This window comes from Spermophilus citellus (genome assembly GCF_964194105.1).
Source record: "Spermophilus citellus genome assembly, chromosome: 19".
NCBI lineage: Eukaryota > Metazoa > Chordata > Mammalia > Rodentia > Sciuridae > Spermophilus > Spermophilus citellus.
In genome coordinates, this window is record NC_138201.1 from 18,615,415 (window position 1) to 18,641,300 (window position 25,886).

The window sequence follows — 25,886 nt, forward strand, 5'->3', positions numbered from 1 at the left end:
TGGGGGAGGAGCTTGGCCCACCACGAAGGGGTGCGGCCAGGCCTCGCCCCGCCTGGGGGCGGGCCCCGCGCGCGCGGCTGTTTTGGGGAGTCCTGGTGCGTCACGCGCCCGGGGAGATTTGCCCGGGCAGCATGGCTCGCAGGCGCGGGGCACGAGGGGAGTCGCGGGGACGCGAGCCGAGCGGCCGGAGCGCCAGGGGCAAGAATGCGGCGCCGCGTGAGGAGGCGGCGGGTGAGAGCGGGGCCGAGCCGGGCTCCGCGGGGCGCTGCTGCGGGCGGGCGGGCGGAAGTCGGGCTGCGCCGGGGACGGAGCGGGGTGGCCGAGCCGGGAGGGGACCCTGCGACGTCCCGTGCCTTTGTTGACCGCGCCGGCAGCCACCTGCCACGAGCTCCCGGAGCCTCCTCCCTGTCCCCGTCGCCCCGAGGGTGCCGCTTAGCCTCGGGGCAATGCTCAGGACGGCGCGGGAACAAGTGGGTCCCCAGAAGTCAGAGGGTCCAGGACGGGGTTAGTGGCGACTCCCAGGATAGTCGGTGCCACCAAGTTTCATCCCGAGTCTGAGCCCCTGCGCTGCCCCCCGCCTGGGTGTCGGCCGGGCCTCCTCACTGTCCCCAAAGCACAGCAACCGAGTTTCCCTCCTTAAACATGTCCTGGTCCCATTTCCTTCCATCTGACTAAGTGATCGCTGCACCCACTTGTTCCAGCCCCGTCCCCGCTTCCTCCCTGGCTCCCAGTCGGTCTGCAGACTCCAACCAGCTCAGCCTCCCAACTGTGCCTCCCTCCTGTCTGTCCACCTGATTTGCATGTCCATCACCCCGGTCCCAGCCACCATCACCTGCCTCCTTTCCTGCCTCCCCTCCGCCCTCTGCACTAGGTGCCCACCAGGCAGCCCCCCAAGATGTTCACAGCAAAAAATGTGCCTTGCTTCTGCCTCAAGACCTTCTGGGTTTCCCATTTCATGGAAAATGGAAAATCTGCCGCCCTTATCGGGGCCTGCGTTCTCCTGCACGACCCGGATGGGGCTCCTACCACTCTTGCGTGCCAGGCAGCTTCCTGGTTGGCCCTCTTTCCCTTCCCCAAATGCGGATGCCAAGTTGTCTGCCCTTTGATGTTGGATGCCTTTGTTGTTGACGTTCCTTCTGCCTAGAATGTTCCCCCCAGGGGCTCTTGGTGGAGCTCATCTCTTGTTATTTCACATACTTTGTCCCATCCGACCCTAGTGGCTCCCTCCCACCCCCTTTCTCAATCTGTAATGATCTTGTTAATTTTTGACTGTCTTTCTGGAATTTAAGCTTCATGAAAGCATGCCTTTGTTTAAAAAAAAACAACAACTATGTTCTAATGTTCTCCCCAACTAGTCCCCCCCACACACCATATAATGAATCAATAGCATCAATTTGTGCAAAATGCATTTTGTAGAAGCGATGTGTGGACCTTCTGAGACAGCTGGGTAGAAGATTAGATTAGGTAACACTTGTTTGCCTCCAGGACGTGAGATTATGTAATTTTGAACACATTACAAATTCATTTGGATGAATAGTGATCCATTAAGTGAATCAAATGGGGTCATAAATCCTAAGTTTAGGAGGTGATTTATTCCACACTTAATGTTATGAGTTTCATATTGTTCCTACAATTTATTCAGATAACTTTTTTTTTGTTTTTGCTTTTGAATACCTGGCATGTGCTGTCCATCCGTTGGATGACATAGAAGGTAGAGATGTCTCGCAGGAACTTAGAATATTATGTAGACATAACTCATGCTGTAAAATATCCAAGGAAGAGCATGTTAAATATCGAGAGAGAATGTGTGAGCCTTTTTCCCTTCCAAAGGAATAATCAAGTTTGACTCCAGAGATTGGAAAATACTCTGTGAAGGAGTCGTTCGATGTGCCCCTTTAAAGATGACTATTATTTCAGCAAAGGGACCATGATACGAAGTGGGTGATCCACTCAGCTTGTGTTCTTGGTAGGTAGCAATTCAAAAAGTCAAGGTTTTAATCGGATGAAAATGCTTGGGCCCGGATCAGTAGTTACCTGGGCCTGAGTTTCATGTAGCTCCAACACTTAGTAGTTGTGTGCACTTGGCGGTGAGTTTCCAGCGAGGTATGCAGGAAGCCCTGGGCATGTCCGTGTTGGGACATTGTAGGAGTAGCTCATAGCACTTAGGCTGGTGAGCTCTTGCCAACCAGAGGCGTGAGCAGTACGTTTCCAAGGCAACCTGCAGGGTCTGAAGGCTTAGAACCTTTGTTGTGGTTGGGTTGAGGAGCACAGACCTGCTGGTTGTGGTTTAGATGCAGGTGACAATAACCTGAAGTTAACTTCATGTTCAGCAGCATTTCTAACATTATACCAGCGTTGATTTAAAAAAAAAAATATTTCTTAGCTGTAGATGGACACAATACCTTTATTTTATTTATTTATTTTTCTGTGGTGCTGAGGATCGAACCCAGGGCCTCACACTTGCTAGGTGAGCGCTCTACCCCTGAGCCCCAGCCCCAGCCCCCAGTGTAGACTGTAACAGCACTTCTGTGCATGCAAATGAAGGTGACGTGTGTTGCCCTGGACAGTTAGGAACAAAGTAGCCTCCCCCGTTGCTTCCTTGCTGCGGTGAAGACTCTGTGGTTTCTTCATGGTGCTGTGTTTTAAGGCCTCTGCTGCTATAACTCATCAATTCCTCTGACAGCTATTTATTGAGCATGTATTATCTACGAGCGAAAGCGATGAATTGATTTTATATTTGAGGTTATCGCTGCATTCCCTTTTAGGACCTACATAAAAGCGGTAATATTTTTATTTTCCAAAATTAATTGAAGCAGAGTCATACAAAATCGAAGGAAAATTTATTTGTGTGAATGTCATTGCAAAGCGGGATAATATTTTTTTCTGGCCATTTTATTTATAAACTGTTAAAGTAATGATATAATCATACAGAAACAGAATATGTTTAGACACACTGTCCAACTAAAATCAACAGCTTGTGAATTTTTAATAGTTCTCTTGAACAGAAATCAAGAATACCCATTTTAAGAAGATAGTGGTGTTTTTGAAATACTGTGGGCTGAGATCCGTGTTCTGAAAATCTGACATCCCCAAAATTTTGATGTCTGAAATGTGGCAAAAATGGTTGGATTTTGGACTTTTGGGTTAGGAATGGGTCGTATTTCAGAATCTGAAAAAAAAAAAAAGGGGTATGTGAGCACTTCCGATTGGAAAGGAGACTCAACCTGTGTGTGTCCTGTCTTAGTCCACCTCTGAGTTTGGTGGGACAGTTGGGGTGAGGTTGGAGAGATCTTGCAGCAGGATGGGTTTTGACCAGGCACCCGTCTAGTTATGGCACAGACAGATTCATAAAACCAAGGTCGTGGGAAAACTTGGACTTGTAGCTGAACTTGAAACCTGTCACTCCTGTGGTCTACCCTCCCGACAGATCAGGGCATCAGGAAGCCAGGTCTCCAGGAGTGGGCTCAGCTAGTTTGCTTTCTGGGGGGAGCTGAAGGTTTAAGATACAGAATTTTGATTTTATTTGAGTCCCTTGGTGGTTTCCAGAGTCTCAGGAGAAATAGAATAAAGGCTGGGTCAGGGGCCTGGGTTGGCCAGGAGCAGGGGTTCACCTGTCACCCCAGCGATGCCGGAGGGAAGCTTGTGGGCTGGAGGCCAGCCTTGGAGGCCCTGTCTCGAGAAATCAGCAGGAGGCAGCCAAGGGTCAGAGCAGCCCTGGGTTCCACATCTGGTGCTGCGACCCCAACAGGAAAATGGATCTTCCCACGGCTGCAGGGGGGCGAGGCCCGAGCTGGGCCAAGGCGGGATGGTGAGCCGCAGTGGAGATGCGCTTTGGAGAGAGGTTGCAGACCCTGTCCCTAAGCCACTCTGTGTCCACGTTCCTGTTGTCCCCAACTCTTGTTCTGTGTGGCCACCCAGGTGTCTGTGAAGACCAGAAACCAGAAGCCCCCAAGAAGAGCCTCGTCCCAAAAGTTTCCCCAGGAAAGAAGAAGAGAGGTCGCAGTCACCCTGGGGACTCCGCAGATCGCCCAGCAAGAAAGAAGGTGGCCAGGGCGACTGTCACGTCTGAGAGCCTCCCGGTGAAGGAGGAAGCCCTCGGTGAAGGGGAAGAGGTCAGGTGAGGGCCCGGCAGGCGTCAGACTCCGTGTCCACCCTTCCCATCGGAGCAGCGTGGAGAGTGAGACCCCGTCTTCTCACTTGTCACCAGGATCCAGGGACAAGGAGGAGTCTCTAGAGTCTTCTACACAGTAGGAGCAGGGGACAGCGGGGACACTGATTTGTGCAGGGGGACACTAGCCAGAGAGGCCCCAGGGCTACTGACTGTGGCCTGTAGATATGGGGTACCCGCCACTCTGGCTTCCTCTTGTGCCGCCTTTTTTGGGGATACGTGGCCCAGGCCCAGCTGGACCTCTCCGCCCTGGTTCCACACGTCCCTGTACCTCGGGCCTGGGCACTCGCTGCTCATGTTTTCTCCTTCCATGAGGAGAGCCTGCCTCCTCCTTGGAGATCATGCCCATAGCCATGTGTTCTAGAAGTTTCCACTGATTCCTCCCCCTTGCCTCCTTGGATTTCCTGTCATGTTTTTAAAGAGCATAGCGTGTCTCTGCCTGGTGTCCCAGCTGCTTGTGACCCTGCCACGGGCCAGGGCTGACTACCCTGTGAGCCCGGAGAGGGCTGGGGCCATCTGGGATGCGTTTTCGCGGGCTCTGGGATCTCGCACTGGGCCCTGGTCTGGCGGACAGACAGCGAGTGTTTCCGCAGTGATGAGCACTCGGGTTCCCATGTGGCAACGGCAGACATGAGCCTGGTGGACTGTCTGCCCCTAAGGAAGTTGGTGGGTGCTTAGAGGAGGAACGGAGGTGTGCTGGTTTGGTCTTTGCTTCAAAACGGACCTTCAGTTGTGGTCTCGACTTTTCTAGAACCTCTGATCCAGGCATGGGAGAGAAGTCCAGCAGAGGGCAGCAGTTTCAGGGGCGTGGGGGAAGCTGGCAGATTGGCCACCGTCGTCCATCTCTTCTGTTCCCTTAGACTCTGTGAAGACTGCCTCTGAGCCAGGTGCGGTGGCTCATGTCTCTAATCCCAGAGGCTCAGGAGGCCGAGGCAGGAGGATCGCAAGTTGGAGGCCAGCCTCAGCAAAAGTGAGGCCCTGAGCAACTCAGCGAGACCCTGTCTCTAAATAAAACATAAAATAGGGCTGGGGACGAGGCTCAGGGGTCAAGTGCCCCTGGATTCAATTCCTGGTACTGGAAAAAAGGCCTTTGAACTACTGCTTCCTCCCTGGCTCCTTTGCTTGGTGGAGTCCCGTTAACCCCTACACAGAGACAGGCCAGGAGGCTGCTGTGGTCTCCCCTGGGCGCTGACCATGTTCAAAGCCATAGCACACGGTCACTTCTCCTGTGCGTATTGTTAGGAAGTTTCTGTTGGTGTGGTGTTGGAAAAGACGATAGGCAAGATTCAGTGTGTGTCTTCTTACAACTGAAGACTGAGAATTGGTGGTTTTTAAATGTCTGTGCAGGAGTGTTTTCCAATGTCATATCATAGTTTACACGAGCTAAAAGTAACTCAGTACTCTGAGCACACTTCTATATGAATTCGCATGAATTTATCCCATGTTAGCAAGCATTCGGTCTTGAGCGATTGTTTACCTGGCTGCTTACCTGTGTGGTTAGCTTGCCTACATTTTTTTATGATGTACCTGTGTATCGTCATGTTCTTGCCTATCTGGAAATTAGAGTCCTTCCAACTTCGGTTTATTTACATCTTTTCTTTCTTCTTTATTTTTTTTAAATTATCATTAGGGTTTTTTTGGTATTGGGGATGAACCCAGGGGTGCTTAACCATTTAGCCACACCTCTGTCCTATTTTGTATCTTATTCCTGAGTTGCTTAGGGGCCTCCATGAGTTGCTGAGGCTGGCCTCCAACTAGCAATCCTCCTGCCTCAGCCTCCAGAGCCACTGGGATGACAGGCCTGCGCCACCGCGCCCAGTGTCTTATGTCTTATTTCTTAAAGGTGGAGGGAGACCCCTTCTGACTTGGTTTCCAGGAGGATCAACAAGCGGGAAATCCCTTCCCCCTCTCTGGCCTCGGCCTGCATGTGTGCACACAGATATGTAGGTTCATCAGACCTTGCAGGTGCAGCTTGAGGAGATGTGGGGATCCACGCTGGGGAGGGAATGGGACCGGGCCCCCGGTGTAGCCACCTTCACATAGGGGACTGCCACAGCCTCCTGATTCACAGGGGGAGCCGCCTTTTCATCCCATTGAGCCTGAACGTGACACTGCGACGTGTGAGCCTTCTGTTTCCTCCCCGTGTCCCCACACAGGGGCTTTTCAAGGGACTTCAAGAAGACACGTGTAAAGAAGGAGGCCCCCGGGGACAGAACCAGCAGCGAAGGAGAAGATGACGAGGAAAGTGAGGAGGACTGGGAGGAGGTGGAAGGTAAAGCTCCTCTCCTTGTCCCCTGGGCTGGGGGACTCCTGGACTCCGGGCACTTGCTCTAATTCTGACATTTTCTTTCGAATCTGATAAAACCAAAGATAAGGTTGCGGTTGAGGACTTCCTGATTTCTTTTTTTTTTTTTTCCCCTACCACTGAGCCACATCCTCAGCCCTTTTTGAAAATGTCTTATTTAGAGACAGGGGCTGGCTGAGTTGCTCAGGGCCTGCTCAGTGGCTGAGGCTGGCCTCCAACTTGCCATCCTCCTGCCTCAGCCTCCTGAGCTTCTGGGATGACAGGTGTGCGCCACGGTGCCTGGCCAGGGACTTGCTTTTGATATAATGAAAAATCCATGAGCAGATTATCCAAGAAGGTCATCTATATTGTCTTCCTCTGGTGACCAGCAGTGCGTTGTAGAAACAGCTTGGGCTTTGGATGACGTTAGAGCTGGGTTCAGGGCAGGTCTGCAATCAGGTAAGAACTTTTTGTTGGTAGCCCTCTCAAAAACACTGGCTGCTTACCAGCCTGGCAGTCTAGGCTCTGGAATGTTGTGGAAAAACAGGACCCTAGGTGTCCTGGGGCCGGATCGCACAAACTTGCAAAACAGTGAAAGAGCAGTACGTACCCTTGACCCAGGCCCCTCTCTTCCACATCTTGCCACCTGGAAGGTTTCTTTCCTGTGGAAGTTTACATTGGAACCTTTGGAAAATCACTTGCACATGTCTTGACACTTGTAACACATCAGCATCGACATCACGTCCCTTACAGTGACAGAGCAAGAGTGTCCCACCTGAGTTGTCACACACCTCTCCTTGTAGCTGCGTCTTTGTCTTTATTCTAACTCAGGTTCCAGTTGGCTGTCAGAGCTCTTTATTTTTTCCAGTACTGGGAATTGAACCCTGGGGGCTCTTTACTCAGCCCTTTTTATTTTCACTTTGAGACAGGGTCTCATTAAGTTGCTGAGGCTGGCCTCCAACTTGGGATCCTCCTGCCTCAGCCTCCCACGTCACCAGGATTACATGCCCCGCTGTGCCTGGCTGTTGCTGTCATGTTTAAGTCTCTCTTAATCTAAACTGTACTCCACCCCCAATTCACCATACTTTTATTTATTTATTTATGTTTTATCTATTTAATTTTTTTAAAAGAAAGAGTGAGGGAGAGTGAGAAAGAGGGAGAGAGAGAGAGAGAGAGAGAGAGAGAGAATTTTTAATATTTATTTTTTAGTTCTCGGCGGACACAACATCTTTGTTGGTATGTGGTGCTGAGGATCGAACCCGGGCCGCACGCATGCCAGGCGAGCGCGCTACCGCTTGAGCCACATCCGCAGTCCTCACCATACTTTTAAATAACTGTATTTTTATGTGGAGCTGAGGATGGAACCCAGGGCCTGACACATGTAAAGCAAACGCTCCACCACTGAGCCCCAGCTCCAGCCCCCATACGTGGTGAGCGCTTGATAGCAGAGTTTTTTGTTTTGTTTTGTTTTTTTTTTTTTGTACCAGGAATTGAACCCAGGGGTGCTTAACCCCTGAGCCCTGTCCCCAGCCCTTTTTAAATATTTTATTTAGAGACAGGGTCTCGCTGAGTTGCTTAGGGCCTCACTAAGTTGCTGAGGCTGGCCTCCACCTCGAGATCCTCCTGCCTCAGCCTCTCAAGCTACTGGGATTCCAGGCATGTGACACTGACCCTGGGGGGTGTCCTGGGTTCACCTTGCTCTCTCTGTGGTTTAGTTTGCTCATCTGAAGGTGAGACACGTGCTGCCGTGTGGGTTACATGAGATACACAGACGTCAGAGACTGAGCACGGTGACGTGTGTTCTGGGGGCTCCTCCTCCACTCTGCCCCCCTCTGCCTCCCAGCGCCCTGCCTTGGTTGAGTGCAGCGTGATTCGTGTCATTGATGTGAAACATCATTGTCGACAGAGCTCAGCGAGCCGGGGCCGAGTGACGTGGGAGGCGGCTCAGCCTTGTCTGCGTCTGCGTCTGCGTCTGCGGTGCCTGTGGAGCCCGTGGAGATCGAGATTGAGACCCCGGAGCAGGCCAAGAGCAGGGAGAGGAGGTAAGGGCAGGCGCCCTGGGTCTGTCCCCCAGCAGGGCCGCAGGTCCACGAGGGAAACCTGGTGACAGGGACCTGGGGGACCAGGGCTGGGGATGGATGTGGTCAGGTGAGCGAGGCCCGGGTTCCCTGGAGGACTTGAATGAGGACCCTGGGTAGTCCCGGGGACAGGTGATGGCCAGAGGGAGCTCCTGAGGCCCAGCAGGTGGATCTTACGTCATTGGGCCCTCATCCACAGAGTGGGACTGCAGATGGGCCAGAGGCCCAGAGAGGTCAAGTCACATTCCTAGAGTCACTCAGCAGTGAGCAGAGGCGCCTGGGAGTCATATCTGTGTCCCGTCCACTGCCCCCCCCCCCCCGGGTCCCTGGTGCCTCTGATGACTTGGGAAGTGGAACTGTGGAGTGGTCAACTGTCCCCTGTGTCGAGGATCCCAGATTCACGAAGACTCCTGAGGGTTTTGCACTAGAACAGCGTCACACAAGTGACGGTCACACGATGGGATGTGACCTGGACTCAGTGTCCCTGCACTAGGGCGACGAGTCAGATTAGGAACCTTGAAGGTCTGAGAAGTTGAAGGACTGAAGACACGGAAATAAGTGTATGCGGCGGGGCCTGGGTCTGATCGCTAACTGCAGCCCAGGGCCGGGGCTTTTAGGGGGAGGAACCCCAGGGGGCTCCGAATGAAGACCTTCCCTAGGACAATAGGAGGCAGGTGGCGAGGGCAGCCAGGTGGGGGCTGAGCGGGATTTGCCCACCTCCTGGGGACCTAGGGCTGAGGGAGCTAAGGGCAGGGTGCCACCACATACTGAGTGGTCTCGAATGGGGTACTTCACCCAGGGTTCCCAGAGAGCAACATCCCCACCTTGAGGGGATGACTTGGGAAGTGGAACTGCCCCCCCACCCCCCAATGACCGTGCACTGACGTAACATAAAGGTAGTGCTTGCTCTGGGCATGGTGGCCTACGCCTATCATTTCAGCGGCTTGGGAGGCTGAGGCAGGAGGATCACAAGTTGAGGCCAGCCTCCACAACTTAGGCGCTAAGCACCTAAATAAAATATAAATAGGGCTGGGGACGAGGCTCGGGGATTGAGCACCTCTGAGTTCAATTCCAGTACCAAAAAAAAAGGTAGTAGTTGCTAAGAAGGAGTGAGTAGTTGTAAGGTCAGGGAAGACTTCCGGAGGGACTGTCCTAGCTCAGGTGTGCAGGGAGGGAAGAGTGGGAAAACACGCAGAGAATACCTGGCCTGCAGCCTGCTTGCGTACGCACCCGTGGGGCCGGCAAGGGTCATGGTGGACATGTCCTGGTGAGGGGCGGTGGTGTGGACAGAGGAGTGGGGTCTGGTGACAGTGTCCGTCTCAGCCCTTCCGCTCTGTGTGGCAGGGAAAAGATGAAGATGGAGTTTGAGACGCACCTGCGGAGGATGATGAAGCGCTTCAATAAAGAAGTCCACGAGAACACGCACAAGGTAGAGGCCGCGAAGGAGGCTCCACTCCCCGGGAGGCCTGGCCCTGTGTCTCCGCCAGTCAGGCTCCACACGGGGCCACCCTGGCGCGATTCTTAGCCCGCTGAGCTTTGGTTTCCTGTCTGTGAAGAGCGCGTGGGGGTCGGGGTGGGCAGTGGCTGACTGGAGGGTGGTTATGAGCCTTAGGCAGATATCACCTGTCAGATTGCTGCAGCACAGTTGCCCGGCAGGTAGCAGGGGCTGAGCACCAGGTTATTGCTTTCCATCTCTTCTCTAATTTCAACCATTTCTTTCTCTTTTTTTTTTGGTTCCAGGGATTGAACCCAGGGCCACTTTACCCCTGAGCCCCGTCCCCAGCCCTATTTCGTATTTATTTACAGACAGGGTCTCCCTGAGTTGCTTAGGGCCTTGCTAAATTGCTGAGGCTGGCCTCCACCTTGTGATCCTCCTGCCTCAGCCTCCCCAGCTGTTGAGATGACAGGCGTGTGCCACCGCGCCTGGCTTCAGCCATTTCTTAACCTTGATTCTGGTCTTAGTTATAGTGCAGTGGCTTTTGACTTTTGCTGGTATGTACACAGACTTGGTCATCATATGGCACTTTGGACAGAGACTTCTATAGGTTAAGACATTCCTAACCCCAAAATTTAATGTCTTAAACGCTTCAAAATTAGAAACATTTTTAGTGAACGTCGTGTCAGTACTCAAAACGCTCAGGATTTCAGCTGGGCGTGGTGGTCCTCGCCTGTCATTCCAGCGACTCTGGAGGCCGAGGCAGGAGGATGGCGAATTCAAAGGCAACTTCAGCAAAAGCAAGGCCCTAAGCACCTCAGTGAGACCCTGTCTCTAAATAAAATCTAAAAAGGGCTGGGGAGGGGGCTCAGGGGTGAAGCACCCCTGGGTTCAAGCCCTGGTACCACAAAAAAAAAAAAGCGTGAACTCGAGAGAGAGCAGAAATCTCTGCTAGAGGTTTCTCGGCCTTCCCCCCAAGGCCTCCCTTCTCCTGCCTCCCTGTCTGCAGGTTCACCTGCTGTGCCTGCTGGCCAATGGCTTCTATCGAAATAGTGTCTGCAGCCAGCCAGACCTGCTCGCCATTGGCCTCTCCATCATCCCCACTCGCTTTACCAAAGTGCCGCCTCACGACGTGGATGTCAGCTTCCTCTCCAACCTGGTGAAGTGGTGAGGCCACGCACCTGTGCTCTGCAGCAGGGTGGTCGGGGTTTGGGAGGCCGAGGCAGGAGGATCGAAAGTTGGAGGCCAGCCTCAGCAACTGAGCAAGGGCCTCAGCAACTCAGCAAGACCCTGACTCTAAATAAAATAGAAAAAAGGGATTGAGGTTCTCCTGGGTGAGGGTCAGGTCCTGCGAACCTTCCCTGAGGTGGGCCGCGCCAGGCAGGGGACCTGGTGGGGAAGATGGGGGACACAGGCGTGATCCCCGTCCTGGAAGGGCTCCCAGGCTGGGGGACAGGAGCACGCCAGGTCATGGTGTGTGGGGACGGTGGCACCTGGAGCAGGCGCTTACCTCAGGTGGGCGGTGCGGGAAGGCCACCCCAGGAAGTGACGTCAGAGTTGGCCCTTCAGCCACGTGGGTTGGCCAGCCAGGCTGGGAAGAGCAGAACCGGGCCCGGTGAGGCTCATGGTTCCCCCTCCTTTTGATTTTCCTGTCTGTAAAACAATGGAATGTCCCCTTCCCCCTGGGGACGCTGCCTGCCCTCCAGGTTCATTGGGACCTTCACGATCAATCCGGACCTCTCCACCCACGAGCAAGATGGCCTGCAGACGACGCTCGAGAGGAGGTTTGCCATCTACTCCGCGCGAGATGATGAGGAGCTGGTCCATGTGAGTCACCCCGGTGGCACTGCTGTGTCAGTACTACCACAATAATGAATATGCAGGGGGGCGCGGTGGCTCACGCCTGCCATCCCAGCAGTTTGGGAGGCTGAGGCAGGAGGATCACAAGTTGGAGGCCAGCCTCAACAATAGCGAGGCCCTAAGCAACTCAGCAAGACTTTGTCTCTAAATAAAATACAAAAAAGGGCTGGGGAGGGGGCTCAGTGGTTAAGCGCCCCTGGGTTCAATCTCTGGTACCAAAAAAAAAAATTGATCTTATCCCTGAAAGGTGCCTATTAACCCATGTACTGAAATTTAGGAGCCTCAGTGTGTCGGCTTTTCTGTCACTGTGACTAAAATACCTGACAGGAACAGCTTCTCACTGTTGTAAACGAGCCACTAGCAACAGGGAATCAACTAAATCCTGAATTATCGTGTGAGGATATAGTGTTCCCTCTTTTCCTCGTAGATATTTCTGTTGATTCTCCGGGCTCTCCGGCTCCTGACCCGCCTGGTGCTCTCTCTCCAGCCAATTCCTCTGAAGTTATCTGTGGCAAAGGTGAGGTTCTGGGGCATCAGAGAAAGGGACAGGCAATCACGGAGGAGAGAGAAATTGTTAAATTAAAAAATAGATCAGTCAGTATATATATATATGTGTGTGTGTGTGTATGTGGCTGTGTGTGTATTTACATGTAACATTTATGTACTTATTTATTTATTATTGGTTTTGGGTACCAGGTATTGAACTTACTGGCACTTACCACTGAGTCACATCCCAGTCTTTTTATTTTTCATTTTTTACTTATTTTTTTTGAGACAGGCTTAGGGCCTCACTAAGTTGCTGAGGCTGGCCTCCAACTCGTGATCCTCCTGCCTCAGCCTCCTGAACCTCTGGGATTACAGGCATGTGCCACCACATCCAGCATCAATATTATATTTTTAAGAGCCGGGCGCAGTGGCGCACACCTGTCATCCCAGAGGCTCAGGAGGCTGAGGCAGGAGGATGGCGAGTTCAAAGCCAGCCTCAGCAAAAGTGAGGCCCTAAGCATCTCAGTGAGACCCTGTCTCTAAATAAAACACAAAACAGGGCTGGGGAGGGGGCCCAGGGGTTAAGCACCCCTGGATTCAATCTCTGTTATCCCCTGTCCCCCAAAAAGTTTTTTTTTAAGAGCTGCTGTTCTGGAGGCTGAGTCCTTTGGAGGCTGCCTTAGTATAACCTGAGTTTGGAGGGAGAGAGGGCACATGAGTGGGCATCTGGCACCTGGTGCGTGGTGCACAGAGTGCCCTGTGGGAGGCCTGGTCTCTGGTGCTGTGGTTTCTGTTCCGTGAACCAGGTGGCGCGACGTGCATTCTGAGCAGCGTGTGATGATGCCACGCTTTCCCCTCTGTTTGGGGGGGGGTGGTGGTTGGGATCCAGCCCAGGGCCTCAAGCTGCGCCCCAGCCCAAGGACCCTGCGGCTTGCTGTGCTGCAGGAAGGAGATTGAGGGCCGTTTCCCCGGGCTGACAGGCTACAGGTGGATTTTAATAACCCCTGAATTTTTCTTTTCTTTTTTTGGGGGGTACCAGGGATTGAACCCAGGGGCCCTCGACCCCTGAGCCCTGTCTGCAGCCCTGTTTTGCATTTTATTTAGAGACAGGGTCTCCCTGAGTTGCTTAGGGACACACTTTTTGTTGAGCCTGGCCTCCACCTTTCGATCCTCCTGCCTCAGCCTCCCGAGCTACTGGGATGGCAGGCGTGCGCCACTGCGCCCGACAGTAGTCTCTGAATTTCTAAAACCATTGTCCCCAGTGTGTTCTTGCAGGCACCTGTGTGCAAGGTGGGTATGATTCTTGCAGAGCAAACTGAGATGGGAAATGGAGTACGTTCCCGAGTCACGTGACCCGCAGTTGAAACCTGGGTGCCTCTGTTCCTGAGCCCCGGCCCTTTTTCTGTCCACAGTCAGAGTGACAAAGGGATCGCTGGGTCTGCATCTCAGGGGTACAGTTCTGAGCTGATGCTTCTGTCCAGCCCTAAGGGGAGACCGTGTCTCATCCGGGGTCTCTTGCTGCACTGATTCTCGGGCCGCGCCTTGGCCCTGTTTCAGGTCAGGATCTTTCTGAGATCAATAGTGAAAGAGCCAAAAGAAACCAGAACTCCTGTCGCACTCAGGGAAGGAGACTGTCCAAGGAGAGATCCGCAGAAGCTGCTGGAGACTCCTCAGAAGCCGGCAGCCGAGTCCCAGGAGACCCAAGGACACCCAAGAGCAGCCCCAGAGCCAGACCAGAGGGAGCGTCTTCAAAGGGCCCCAGCCAGCGGGCGGCCAAGGCCAGGAAGACCAAGGTGACCCGGCCGGGCAGGAAGCGGGGCGACTCCTCCAGCGAGGAGGCCGAGGGCAGCCAAGGGCAGCGGCCTGGGAAAGCCCAGGGGCGGCCTCGGGGCCGGCAGCGACGGGTGACCTCCAGGGTCTCTTACAAAGAGGACAGCGGGAGTGGCCGGTCCAGCAGCAGCTCTGACTTCGAGCTCTCCAGCGGGGAGGCCCATGGCTCCTCTGGGGAGGACTCTGAACCCGGCCCTCCGAAGCGGAGGAAGGCCCCCGCCCCTCGGAGGACAAAGTCTGGGCCCAAGAGTGACCACTGTAAGCTCCCAGCAGCGTCGTCGGTCTCCTCAAGCCACAAGAGAGGCAAGAAGGCCGCTGGCGAGGCCGAGGAGGCCGCAGAGGCCGCGGTCAGGGGCCCGCCCGGGGTGGACCAGTGGCTGGAGGTGTTCTGCGAGCGTGAGTCCCGGTGGGTGTGCGTGGACTGCGTGCACGGCGTGGTGGGCCAGCCCCTGGCCTGCTACAGGTTCGCCACCAGGCCCCTGGCCTACGTCGTGGGCCTCGACAGCGACGGCTGGGTCCGCGACGTCACGCAGAGGTATGACCCCGCCTGGATGACGGCCACCCGCAAGTGCCGCGTGGACCCCGAGTGGTGGGCCGAGACCCTGAGGCCCTACCAGAGCCCGCAGCTGGACAGGGACAAGAAGGAGGACTCAGAGGTAAGGCCCGCCCCCCGCAGCCTGCGGTCACTCACTTCCTTCTTCTTTTTTTGGTGCAGGGAATTGAACCCATCACTGAGCCCCATCCCCAACCTGTCCTATTTTTTATTTGAGGACAAGGTCTCGCTAAGTTGCTTAGGGCCTCACCAAGTTGCTGAGGCTGGCCTCCAACTTACAGTCCTCCTGCCTCAGCCTCCCAAAGGTGTCAGCCACTGTGCCCAGCTAAGTCTATTTAAAATAATTACGTACCCAGTGCTGTGTGGGGTACCCTTAGGGTCGTCGCTCATCCTATCAGATCCTGTTAAGCTGGGGTCCTATAGCCTTGATTTTGCTGGTAGAATGTTTCAGAGCTGAGTGGCTGACTGACTAGGGCTTTTTTTTTTTATATTGTATTTTATGATCATTTTATTGTTTTGTTATGAGGTGTTTGAACCCAGGTCCGTGTCGCCTTGGAGCCTGGACACTTTTACTTTTTATCATTTCCTTATTCTTTGTAGATATGCATGATAGCAGAGTGTCCTGACGTCGACCACACACGGAGTGTGACTCCTGTTTTGTGGTTGGACGTGACGTGGGGTGTTGCTGGTCGCATGTTGTTCTGTGAACGTGGGACAGTGACGTCTGTTCGTCCCGCTGTCTTTCCCATTCCCACCCCTCCCTTCCCTTCCTTCCCCTGTGTCTGATCCAATGAACTCTGTCCATCCTTCCTCCCTCAATGTGAGTCAGCATCCGCACATCACAGAGAGCACCTGGCCTTTGGTTTTTGGGGACTGGCTGATTTCACTCAGCACCATCGTCCACAGCTCTGCCCATTGACCCACAAAGGCCATCATTTCATTCTTCTTTATGGCTGTGTAATATTCCATTGTGAATACATACCACATTGTCTTTATGGAACCTGCTTACTTTTAAGTTATTGTCCCATTGTACATGTGAGCTTTAAAGTAATTTGGAAACAGGGCCCAGGGACAGAGGGAATAACTCATCCACACGGTACCACTACCACTAGCTCTTTCTCTTTCTGTTTTTTTGTGGTCCTGGGTATTGGCCTTAGGGACACTTTACCATTGAGCTACAGCCCCAGTGCCCCCTCCCTCGTTTTCTCATTCTGAGACCAGGTCTCCCTAAGTTGCCGAGGCTGGCCTTGAACTTGCGATCCTCCTGCCTCAGCCTCCTATGTAGCTGGGAGTACAGGTCTGAGCTGCTGCGCCTGGGGGTCGCTCCTTTCCATCTCGTGCGCACAAACACGTATACAGATGGCCCACGCGTATACAGACGGCCCACGCGTAGCAACACACGCATCTCCTGGAAAAGGCGGGGCTTGGGATGAGGCCGCGTCCCCTCCGTGTCTGGAGGAGGCCTCTTGGAAGCAGGGACTTCCCAGAGGTAACGCAGCGTGTCCCTTGGTTGTAGAACCAGCTCTGACACCAGGAAGGGGAGCCGAGCTGCTCACCAGGGCAGAGCTTTGCTCCTGTGGCTGGGGCTCGGTGGGGCGGGAGTTCAGCAGCTGGTCTCTGGGGTGCGTCCCTCCACGTGGAGCGTCTGCTCTGGGTTCGCCCTGTTCAGCTCACGTCAGGCTGACTGATCCGTGAAGGGGTGTCAGGGAAAGCTTGAGAACTTTGTGAACAGGGTACGGGTCACAGCAGTGAGTCTGCCCCCGAGAACCCAGAACCCTTAATTATGGTGGGAAGAGAGAAGCTGCAGGAGCCAGGAACAGCGGTGCCCACGTGTCATTCCAGCAACTCGGGAGGCCGAAGCAGGAGGATTGAAAGTTGGAGGCCAGCCTCGAGACCATGTCTCAAAGTAAAAACCGAAAGGGGCTGGGGATGTGGCCCAGTGGTTAAGCACCCTTGGGTTCAATTCCCAGTACCAGAAAAAAAGAAAAATCATTTCCATTTCCTGTGAGAGCAGGAGCGACTGAGCCCGCATTCTAGGACAGTGACGTCACCTTGGGATAAGGCCTTCTTACTGAGGAGATGACTTTCTTCCTTGAGGGCTGGATAAGGGGTCTGAGGGTTGGAGACAGGTCGGGGGACTCCCTGGAGTCACCGCAAACCACAGGGAATTGAATTCCTCAGAGCTTTCCATCACTCTGCAGCCTCCCCACGTCCAGAGGAAGTCACCCGTGTCCCTCTGCTCCTTCCTGTCAGACACACGGACAGCGCAGTGCATGCTGACCTGTCACGCGCACGTGGGGTCCGGCCTGCTCTAGCTGGGATCCCCTCCTGTGGTGGCACGTGGTTAGGGTCTTGCTGGTCGAGTGTCCCTGGGTGCACACGGAGGGTGACGTCCCCTTGATTCTGCCGTCTTTCCTGCTGTTGCTAGTGTCCCTGGAACCCGCCACGTGTTGGCAGAACACTAGTGTGAGGGGTCTCTGCTGCGGCCTCCCTGCCCCCTCGGCCTCCCCTGCCTCCCTCGGCCTCCCCTGCCCCCCTCAGCCTCCCTGCCCCCCTCAGCCACCCCTGCCCCCTCGGCCTCACCACTGTCTGTCTGGCCTCTGCAGTTTCAGGCCAAGCACCTGGGCCAGCCTCTGCCCACTGCCATCGGCACCTACAAGAACCATCCTCTGTACGCCCTGAAGCGGCACCTCCTGAAGTACGAGGCCATCTACCCCGAGACGGCGGCCATCCTGGGCTACTGTCGTGGGGAAGCTGTCTACTCCAGGTGCGTGGGTGGCCTGGTGGCCTCCTGGGGTTCCTGGTGGTCTAGAACCCGCCACCCTCTCCCTGGACCAGGGGCCGTTCACGTCGGCTCATCTCGCTGAGTGAACGGCACTGAGGGGTGAGCTGCGGTTGTACCTGTGCCGTGAAGAAGAGAGCTTGGGAGGAACCCCGGAGGGTTAACAGACCAGGGATGAAAGAGTTGGAAAATGAAAAACAGCTAGAGCTACTGTGGTGGGCATGTCTGTCATCCCAGGACTTGGGAGGCTGAGGCAGGAGGATCACAAGGTGGAGGCCAGCCTCCGTAACCTACGAAGACCCTGTCTCAAAATGTCAAAAGGGCTGGGAGGTAGCTTAGTGGTAGAGCACCCTTGAATTCAGGCCCCAGAACGGCCATGAACAAGACTACAAAATAAGACAAACAGTTAAAACGGTATATTTTACATCACATGGTTTACTTCAGTACAAAGAAAGAAGTAAAAAAAAAATGAAGGATGACATATATAAAATTAAAACTGAAGGAATATTGATAAAACTTGGACATGATGAAAAAATAGAAGCAAGATTTTTGAGAAATAGAAAGCAAATGAAAAAAGTGATTATTTTTTTAAAAAATGCTTTAATGTAAGACCAAGAAAATAGGGTTGCCTTTACTTATTTATTTTCTTAATGTACTTATTTTTGGTTCCAGGGATTGAACCCCGGGGTGCTTAACCCCTGAGCCCTGTCCCCAGCCCTTTTTCTATTTTATTTAGAGACAGGGTCTCGCTGAGTTGCTCAGGGCCTGGCTGAGTTGCTGAGGCTGGCCTCCAACTTGCGATCCTCCTGCCTCAGCCTCCTGAGCCCCTGGGATGACAGGTGTGCACCCCTGCATGCAGCTTCTTTCTTTTTAAAAAAAAAAAGAATTGTTTCCAGTTGTTGATGGACCCTGGTTTTATTGATTTACTTCTATGTGGAGCTGAGGATGGGACCCAGTGCCTCACGTGCGAGGTGGGCGTCTACCCCTGAGCCTCCACCCCAGCTCCATCTCCTCTTAGCGACCACGGAGGTCAACCAGGACAGGGTTCCTCACCCCACGTCGATCCTGAGGACACGGAGGCCCAGGCAGCTCCAGGGACCCGTCCAGTCCCCGCCAGGAGGTGGCACAGAGAGGCTTCAGCCCAGACGGCCCGAGGTCTGAGCCAGGCGGACCCTGGGTGTCCGTGCCTACTGGATCTCTTTGCCCAGCAGAGTCGGGTGCACATCAAGAGGAGCTTGACACTGTCCCCTCCAGGGAGGCTCGGCAGGGGCAGGAGTGGGCCTTCTGGGGAGTGTGAGGCTGTGATGTGCTCTTAGCTCAGGGAGGAGGGAAGAGCGGGCCACGGCCTGGGCCTGCGCCCCCATCCCCGATGGCCCCTTTGCTGACTGTGGTTTCCCAGCCGTCTTTCGGGTTCACCGCCTGCGTTGCTGGACGCCAGGCACCTGACCCAGTGGTGTGAGCTGCAGACGAGACCCTCAGCGGGTGCCACCCAGTGGGGAGTGGTCACACCTGCATGCAGTGTCCCTTCCTGTACCCTGCAGGCTGCAAAAGGAGCTCTCATCCCCGGCTCAGGACGGGCCACCGAGGCCAGCGCAGAGCCCCAGACAGACAGGCCCACTTCCCAGGCAGCCCGAGGGACGTCGGAACCAGGTCCCAGGGACAGGCTGGGGCTGTTGGCTCCCGCAGTTCCGCGGGTCCCTTAGGAGCAGAGTCCAGGGGTTCTGGGTTCTGGGTCCCATCCTCAGCACCACCTTGAAATAAATCAATGAAACCAGGGTCCACCAACAACTGGAAACAATATTTTTTTAAATAAAGAAAGAAGCTGGACACAGGGTCGCATGCCTTTCATCCCAGCTCCCCAGGAGGCCGAGGCAGGAGGATTCCAAGTTGGAGGCCAGCCTCAGCCACTCAGCAAGAACCTGTCTCTAATAAAATATAAAAAGGGCTGGGGACGGGGCTCTCCCACCTGCCGGGGGCCAGGAGGCGCTGGGTCCTGGGCTGGCCTGGTGGCCTATGGCCCTGGCCTGACGTCTGCTCCCCTCTGTCGCCCTCTAGGGATTGTGTGCACACGCTGCACTCCAGGGACACGTGGCTGAAGCAGGCCCGGGTGGTGCGGCTGGGAGAAGTGCCTTACAAGGTGACACGGGGTGTCCCAGGGAAAGGGGGCGGGGGTCGGAGCTGGGGCGGAGGGCAGGACCGTGGCAGGACCGAGGGTCACTGCCACCCACCAGGGAGGAATGGGAAGAGTCTGGCCAAGAGCAGCTGAGGCCTGGGCAGCTCTGGGACTGCAGGTGCCTGTTCCTGGGCCCTTGAGCCCCCACAGGTGTGCGCCTGACTCCCTTCGGCCCTGGGTCCAGCCTGACAGGCCTCTGCGTGTGCCCCTCTGGGGGCTCAGCCAGGGCCTTGGCACCCCGGTGCCATCTCACAGATGCGCAGACAGGGGACCTCCAGGGGCAGGTGGCCCGCCCAGGCCTTAGCTTAGGAACAGGGCAGAGCCCAGCAAGAGCCCCTGCCCAGCCTCTCATCGGCCTCTTCCTCTCCCACGGAGCTGTGTGTGGGGCAGTTCCCCGTGAGGGACGAGGCGCAGCCAGGTGTCACCACACACAGACTCTTCTGAGGACACAGCACAGTTAGGCTGGCAGAGGGTGGCGACGGCCATAGAGAAGCGGGGACCTCTGCCAGCTCCCGGCCGTGGCCCTGGGGGCTGGGCGCTGGGTGGAGAGGGAGGGCTTGGGTTTGGGGGGGCTCAGGCGTTGGTGGCAGGGGGCTGCCAACAGCAGGCTTGGGCGCACGGTGCCGTCTGCCCGTCGTGAGGGGCCACGTCTTCCCTGGACCACGCCTGCTCGGTTTCTTCTTTCTGGAACAGGGACAGAACACAAGCCCTCAGTTCATGGTCTTCAGTACCTTCCAGAGGTGGCCGGACCCACAAGACAGGAGCCACTGGGACGGACCTTTTTTTTTTTTTGGTACCTGGAAGTAACTCAGGGACCCTCGACCCCTGAGCCCCGTCCCCAGCCCTATTTTGTATCTTATCTAGAGACAGGGTCTCCCTGAGTTGCTTAGGGCCTCCCTTTGGCCGAGGCTGGCCTAGAACTCGCCATCCTCCTGCCTCAGCCTCCCGAGCTGTGGGGATGGCAGGTGCTCCGCCCGTGCCTGGCTACATCCAGTATCTTAATCCTGGGTTTACGTGACAGTCCCTGGGTTTGGACAGTCATGGGTGTTTCATGATGTTGTGCAAGTGCAGCCCTAGGATGGCCCCGGGTCTCTCACATCCACGCTCTGTTCTGACCCCGCCGTCCACTTCTTGCCTCCCCATCTCCCTCTCAGGTGACAGCCTTACCCCCTTCCCAGCCTGAACCGGGTGGCTGTGTCACAGTTGTGCGGATCTTTCTGAAACACAGCACTGTGCTCCACACCACCCAGTGCAGCCCGCCCTCAGCCCACCCAGCCTCCCCTTGCCTTTGATATAGAGGCCCATGCCTTCCTCGTGGTGCACGAGGGCTCCTGTGGTCCCTGCTTCCTCCCTACTGGACTGTGTCCAGGATTCCAGGCAGAGGTGCTCTCACATGTCTGTGCCCCTCGGGTGCCAGGTGCCCTTCTCCCCACCCTGTTCTGCTGAGCAACCCTGTACCTCTCGGGCCTCCAGAGGTGACCTGAGGTCATGTGGTGGCTGACAATAGAGAGGACAGTACCTGGGTGTGAGTTCTGGCTCGTCATGGTCATGGTCACCTTAAGCAGGTGACCTTACCTCTGAGTCCAGATCTTCCTGTGGTGGTCGAGTGCTGGATGGAGTGGGGGTGGCTGAAAGCACAGGCCTGGCCGTGACACGCTGCGTGACATCAGGCTTCATGTCCTCCCGGGCTGCTCATCCGTGAAGTGGGGACAGCAGTGGGCCCCCCTCGTGGGCTTCTGACCAGCGTGAAGGCCCAGGAAGAGCGCCAGGTGCCCAGGGCCACTTCTCGCTGGTGGCACCCGAGGTCACGTTTGTCACAAGGCTCCATCTGGGAGCCCGCGCCATGACGTGGCCATGTCTCTGGGCAGATGGTGAAGGGCTTCTCCAACCGCGCCCGCAAGGCCCGCCTGGCCGAGCCCCAGCTGCAGGACCACAATGACCTGCCCCTGTTCGGCCGCTGGCAGACGGAGGAGTATCAGCCCCCGGTGGCCGTGGACGGGAAGGTACAGGCAGCCTCGGGGCTGGGGACCAGGCGGCTGTGTCCTACCGCCAGCCACATCCTGCTGTGCCCTCTCTGCAGGTGCCACGGAATGAGTTCGGGAACGTGTACCTCTTCCTGCCCAGCATGATGCCCATCGGCTGCGTCCAGCTCAACCTGCCCAATCTGCACCGCGTGGCCCGCAAGCTGGACATCGACTGTGTCCAGGCTGTCACGGGCTTTGATTTCCACGGAGGCTACTCCCACCCTGTGTGCGTGGAGGGCCCTGATGAGGGGCAGCGTGGCCGCTGGCGCGGGGAGGCCCGGCCTCTCCTGGGCAGGACTTGGCTCTGGATTGGAGGTCAGGCCTCGGTCCTGCCCCACCCTGCCAGCTGTCCAGGGGCAGAACCAGGGACATGAGCATCCTCATGATGCTAGGTCCCCAGGGGTCATCACAAGCTAGTGCCCAAAGCTGGCCAATGTCCTTGCTGGTCACTGAGCCATGTCCCCTGCGGGTTTGGCCAGCAGCCAGCGGCCTCTCAGGCAGGGTCTAGGGACAAAGTGGTCCTGTTGGTTTCCAGAGCTTTTCTGCTGTCTGTCACTGGCTTGCCCAGGACCCTGAGTGCGCAGAGGGACCATGTCCCCTGCAGAGGGAAACAGGAGGGGAAGGCAGGCGGCAGACTCAGGAAGGTCACCCACACTGTGTCCGCACAGAACCGAGGGCTACATCGTCTGCGAGGAATTCAAAGACGTGCTCCTGACGGCCTGGGAGAACGAGCAGGCCCTCATCGAGAAGAGGGAGAAGGAGGTGAGCCCGGGGCAGGACCGGCCACTGGGAGAGGGCGGCAGGACACCTTGGTGAGCCGGCCCCGTTCTGGCCCCAGGCTCCAGGGAGAGGGAGGAGAAGCTGTGCTCTGAAATTCTTTCTGACAATAGGTTTTTGGGGGGACTAGGGGTTGAACCCAGGGACCCTCGACCCCTGAGCCCAGTCCCCAGCCCTATTCTGCATTTTATTTAGAGTCAGGGTCTCACTGAGTTGCTCAGGGCCTCGCTTTGGCTGAGGCTGGCCTCCAACTTGCGATCCTCCTGCCTCAGCCTCCCGAGCCCCTGGGATGACAGGCGTGGGCCACTAGCTGAGGTTCCCTCTGTTTCTCTTTGACTTCGGGAAAAGTGCCCCATGAAGTGAGCTCTGGGGGAAACAGCCTCCTGCCACCCACCCACAGCCACCGCCACTGTCCCTACCAGCCTGCCCAGGCCCCAGGGACAGCCAGCCCTGCTGCTGACACCAGCCGTCCCTGACCTGAAAGGAGTGGCCCAGGTCCAGGTCCTGGACGACCTTATCCGCAGAGACAGGAACAGTTCAGAAGAGGTCCTTGTTCTTGGTGGCTTTGCAGAATGTCACTTTCTTGGGTCAGACCAGGTTTTTTTATTTTTAACTTTTTTTTACTTGTGGCTGGACCTTTATTTTATTTACGTGTTTATTCACGGTGCTGAGAATCGAGCCCAGTGTCCCCACGTGCCAGGGAGTGCGCACCGCTGAGCCCAGCCTCTGCCCCTGGGTCAGACCATTTTTTGGGGAATGAGGCTGGGCACGGGGGAGGGCCTTCTGGTCTGCAGTGTCCCGGGCGCGTCCCCCGGGTCTGCTCCCAGACCTGTCCAAGGTGGCGCTGACTGTCCCTCCCTCCGTGGTCCCCCCTGCAGAAGAGGGAGAAGCGGGCGCTGGGGCACTGGAAGCTACTGACCAAGGGCCTGCTCATCCGCGAGAGGCTGAAGCTCAGATACGGGGCCCAGGTCAGTGTGCGCCTGCGCCCAGGGAGCGGCCGGGTGGGTCTTCCAGAAGGTGCCTGCGCCCAGCTGCGGGTTTCCTGGGGACGCGTCCCTCCCTGCACCTGCGGCCACCTGCACACCTCAGAACAGCTGTCTCGGCGCCTGCCACGTGCCAGACAGGCCCTGGGTGCAGTGGGGGTGTGACAGCCTGAGGTCCGCGTCAGGCCCTGGGGATCTGTGGTGGGTGGGATGGGTCCTGTGGGAGGCCCAGGGGAGGGCGCTCTGGGACCCTGCAGTCCCCACCCCGTCCCCACCCCATGTTTGCTCTTAGAGAATATTTCTGTCCCGGGCTGCACCCTCCCCTGTCAGGGGCCTGCGTCTGGCTTTGTCCTGACGGGGACCAGGCTGCCCCTGCGCAGTCCCCCTCCACCAGGCCCCCCAGCCTTCCTGGGGCGTCCCCTGTGGCCAGTGAGCACTGAGGAGGGTCCCCCACATCTGTGCAGCTCAGAGACACAGGGCACGTTTGTCCAAGTGGGGTGACAGAGCGGCCGGCAGTGACCCTGGACATGGCCGTGCTGTGGAGCCCATCTGGTGTCCCCAGAGCGAGTCTCACGGCGCATTTCAGGGCCCTGCCTGCACCAGTCCCTGGGCCAGGCTAGAAGTGACCGGGCCCTGTGCCCTGCTGGTCCCTCCCCTGTGGTCCGTCTTCCGCCAGCCCAGGGCTCAGCCAGGCTGGAGCTGGGGCAGGGGCTGAGAGCATTGTTGTCCCCACGGGCACCTCCTCATGGCTGGGTGCTGACGGTGGCCTGTGGCGCCCCTGGACTGTCCCCTGCAGAAGGAGGCAGTGGCTTCCCCCGCAGATGCAGGAGGTGGCCTGTCGTCTGACGAGGAGGAGGGGACCAGCTCTCAAGCCGAAGCCGCCAGGATCCTGGCTGCCTCCTGGCCCCAGAACCGGGGGGCTGAGGACGAGGAGCAGAAACCCAGGCGCCCCCAGACCAGGAGGGGGAGGAAGGCGGCCGCCGCCCACTTGTTCCCGTTTGAGAAGATGTGACCGAGGCCCGGCTCTGGGTCCCAGGGCCGGGTCCCCTCTGCGGAGGAGGCCGACAGAAGTGGCGATCCTCACAGGGGTGGGCCTCGTGGAGGTCGTGGCCTGAACCCCCGTCACACCCCCAGGGTGACTGTCACAGCTCTTTGGTGCCAACCCCACTCTGTGCTGTGGGACCTTCCCAGGAGACACCCCCTGAGCCCCCACCTTGGGAAATGTGGCCTTTTTTTAAATGCAGAAACACTGGGGGTCCCTGGGCGGATGTGCCCTTAGGAACGCAGCCGCCCTTTCCCCCAGGTGTCCTCTGGGGGACTCTGTGCTGTCCCTCTGTCCCCTACGGAAGGGCTGCTCCCTATGGGCCCCGCTCTCTCCCCTGGTCGGGCTGGCTCAGTGGAGAGCAGAAGACAAGGGACTGCAGGCCACCAACCATGATGGCATTTGGGGTCTATGGTTCTGAAGTCCCATTTTCTGATGACAGAAGACTTGAACACGGAGCTCAGGTCAGGAAAGAAACAGAAACGCCAATGGAGGGGCCAAGGGACCACGCGTCACGCAGGCTGGCGCTCAGCTCTCCCCCACGGCTGGATAAATGGGCGAAGCTGCTTGTGCTGCGGATGTTCAGGAGAAATCATTTTTATAAGCATTTGAGAAAGAAATAAAGCATTTATCTAAAAACACTTGGCTCCACGTTTTGTTTCCAATTTCCCACCAGCTAAGGGCACCCAGACACAGTGGTCTCTGGGCACGTCGGACTCCCCGGAGGCCAGCCTCTGTGCTCAGCCAGGGTCTGGTCCCACGTGGGATTTGTCTTTCTCTTGGTTGTGCCCACGAGAGGACACGTGAGCTCCGAGGAGCCCTCCAAGTGTTGACTCACTCTGATCCAAGAAAACAGGCCACACGCTGGGGGCCTGACTCACAGACAGGGAGCCTGGCTTGGCCACAGACCAGGTTGCCATGGAAACCGCGTTCTCACCCTGCACCAGTCTGCTGAGCCGCCTGGAGGTATGCCACTTGTTTTCTGAGGTTTTATGACAAGGGTGTTGCATTTCTTTGGAGAAATAACCCATTCAGGCAGCTACTCGGAGGCGTGGCAATGGAGGGAAACAGGGTGCTACACACCTGTCATGCCAGTGGCTCTGGAGGCTGAGGCAGGAGGATCGCAAGGTGGAGGCCAGCCTCAGCTACTTAGCAATGCTCTAAGCAACTTGGCAAGACCCTGTCTCTAAATAAAATATAAGAAAGGGCTGGGGATGGGGCTCAAGGTCAAGTACCCCTGGGTTCAATCCTCAGTATACCCTCCCCCCCAAAAAAAGTCAAGTCTTTGTCCTAGCAGATGATAAAACTGAGACCCAGAGACTTGAGTTGCCCAACCTCAGGGCCACTCAGTGGCAGACTTGGGAACCCAAACTCAGGTCTGTGTGTGCGGGACCCAAAGCCAGCGCCATCT

The 25,886-nt window shown here is 56.3% G+C and overlaps 1 protein-coding gene across 2 annotated transcripts; it reads left to right on the top strand.

The window, feature by feature from the left end:
- Nucleotides 1-34: 34 nt before the first annotated feature.
- XPC (XPC complex subunit, DNA damage recognition and repair factor) lies at nucleotides 35-25,672 on the top strand. Of its 2 annotated transcripts, XM_081275950.1 has the most exons (16): nucleotides 35-231; nucleotides 3,919-4,117; nucleotides 6,325-6,440; nucleotides 8,359-8,494; nucleotides 9,875-9,959; nucleotides 10,975-11,132; nucleotides 11,672-11,792; nucleotides 12,253-12,342; nucleotides 13,934-14,797; nucleotides 17,301-17,461; nucleotides 19,532-19,613; nucleotides 21,518-21,652; nucleotides 21,730-21,899; nucleotides 22,342-22,435; nucleotides 23,329-23,418; nucleotides 24,230-25,670. In XM_081275950.1, exons 1-16 carry the CDS (start codon nucleotides 132-134, stop codon nucleotides 24,443-24,445), a joined length of 2,817 nt encoding a protein of 938 aa, XP_081132076.1. In that variant the 5' UTR covers nucleotides 35-131; the 3' UTR covers nucleotides 24,446-25,670. The 2 variants fall into 2 exon arrangements, with proteins under 2 accessions (XP_081132076.1, XP_081132077.1); XM_081275951.1 differs by lacking the exons at nucleotides 35-231; nucleotides 3,919-4,117 and adding an exon at nucleotides 5,002-5,138 and having other exon boundaries at nucleotides 24,230-25,672.
- The last annotated feature ends 214 nt before the right edge of the window (nucleotides 25,673-25,886 follow it).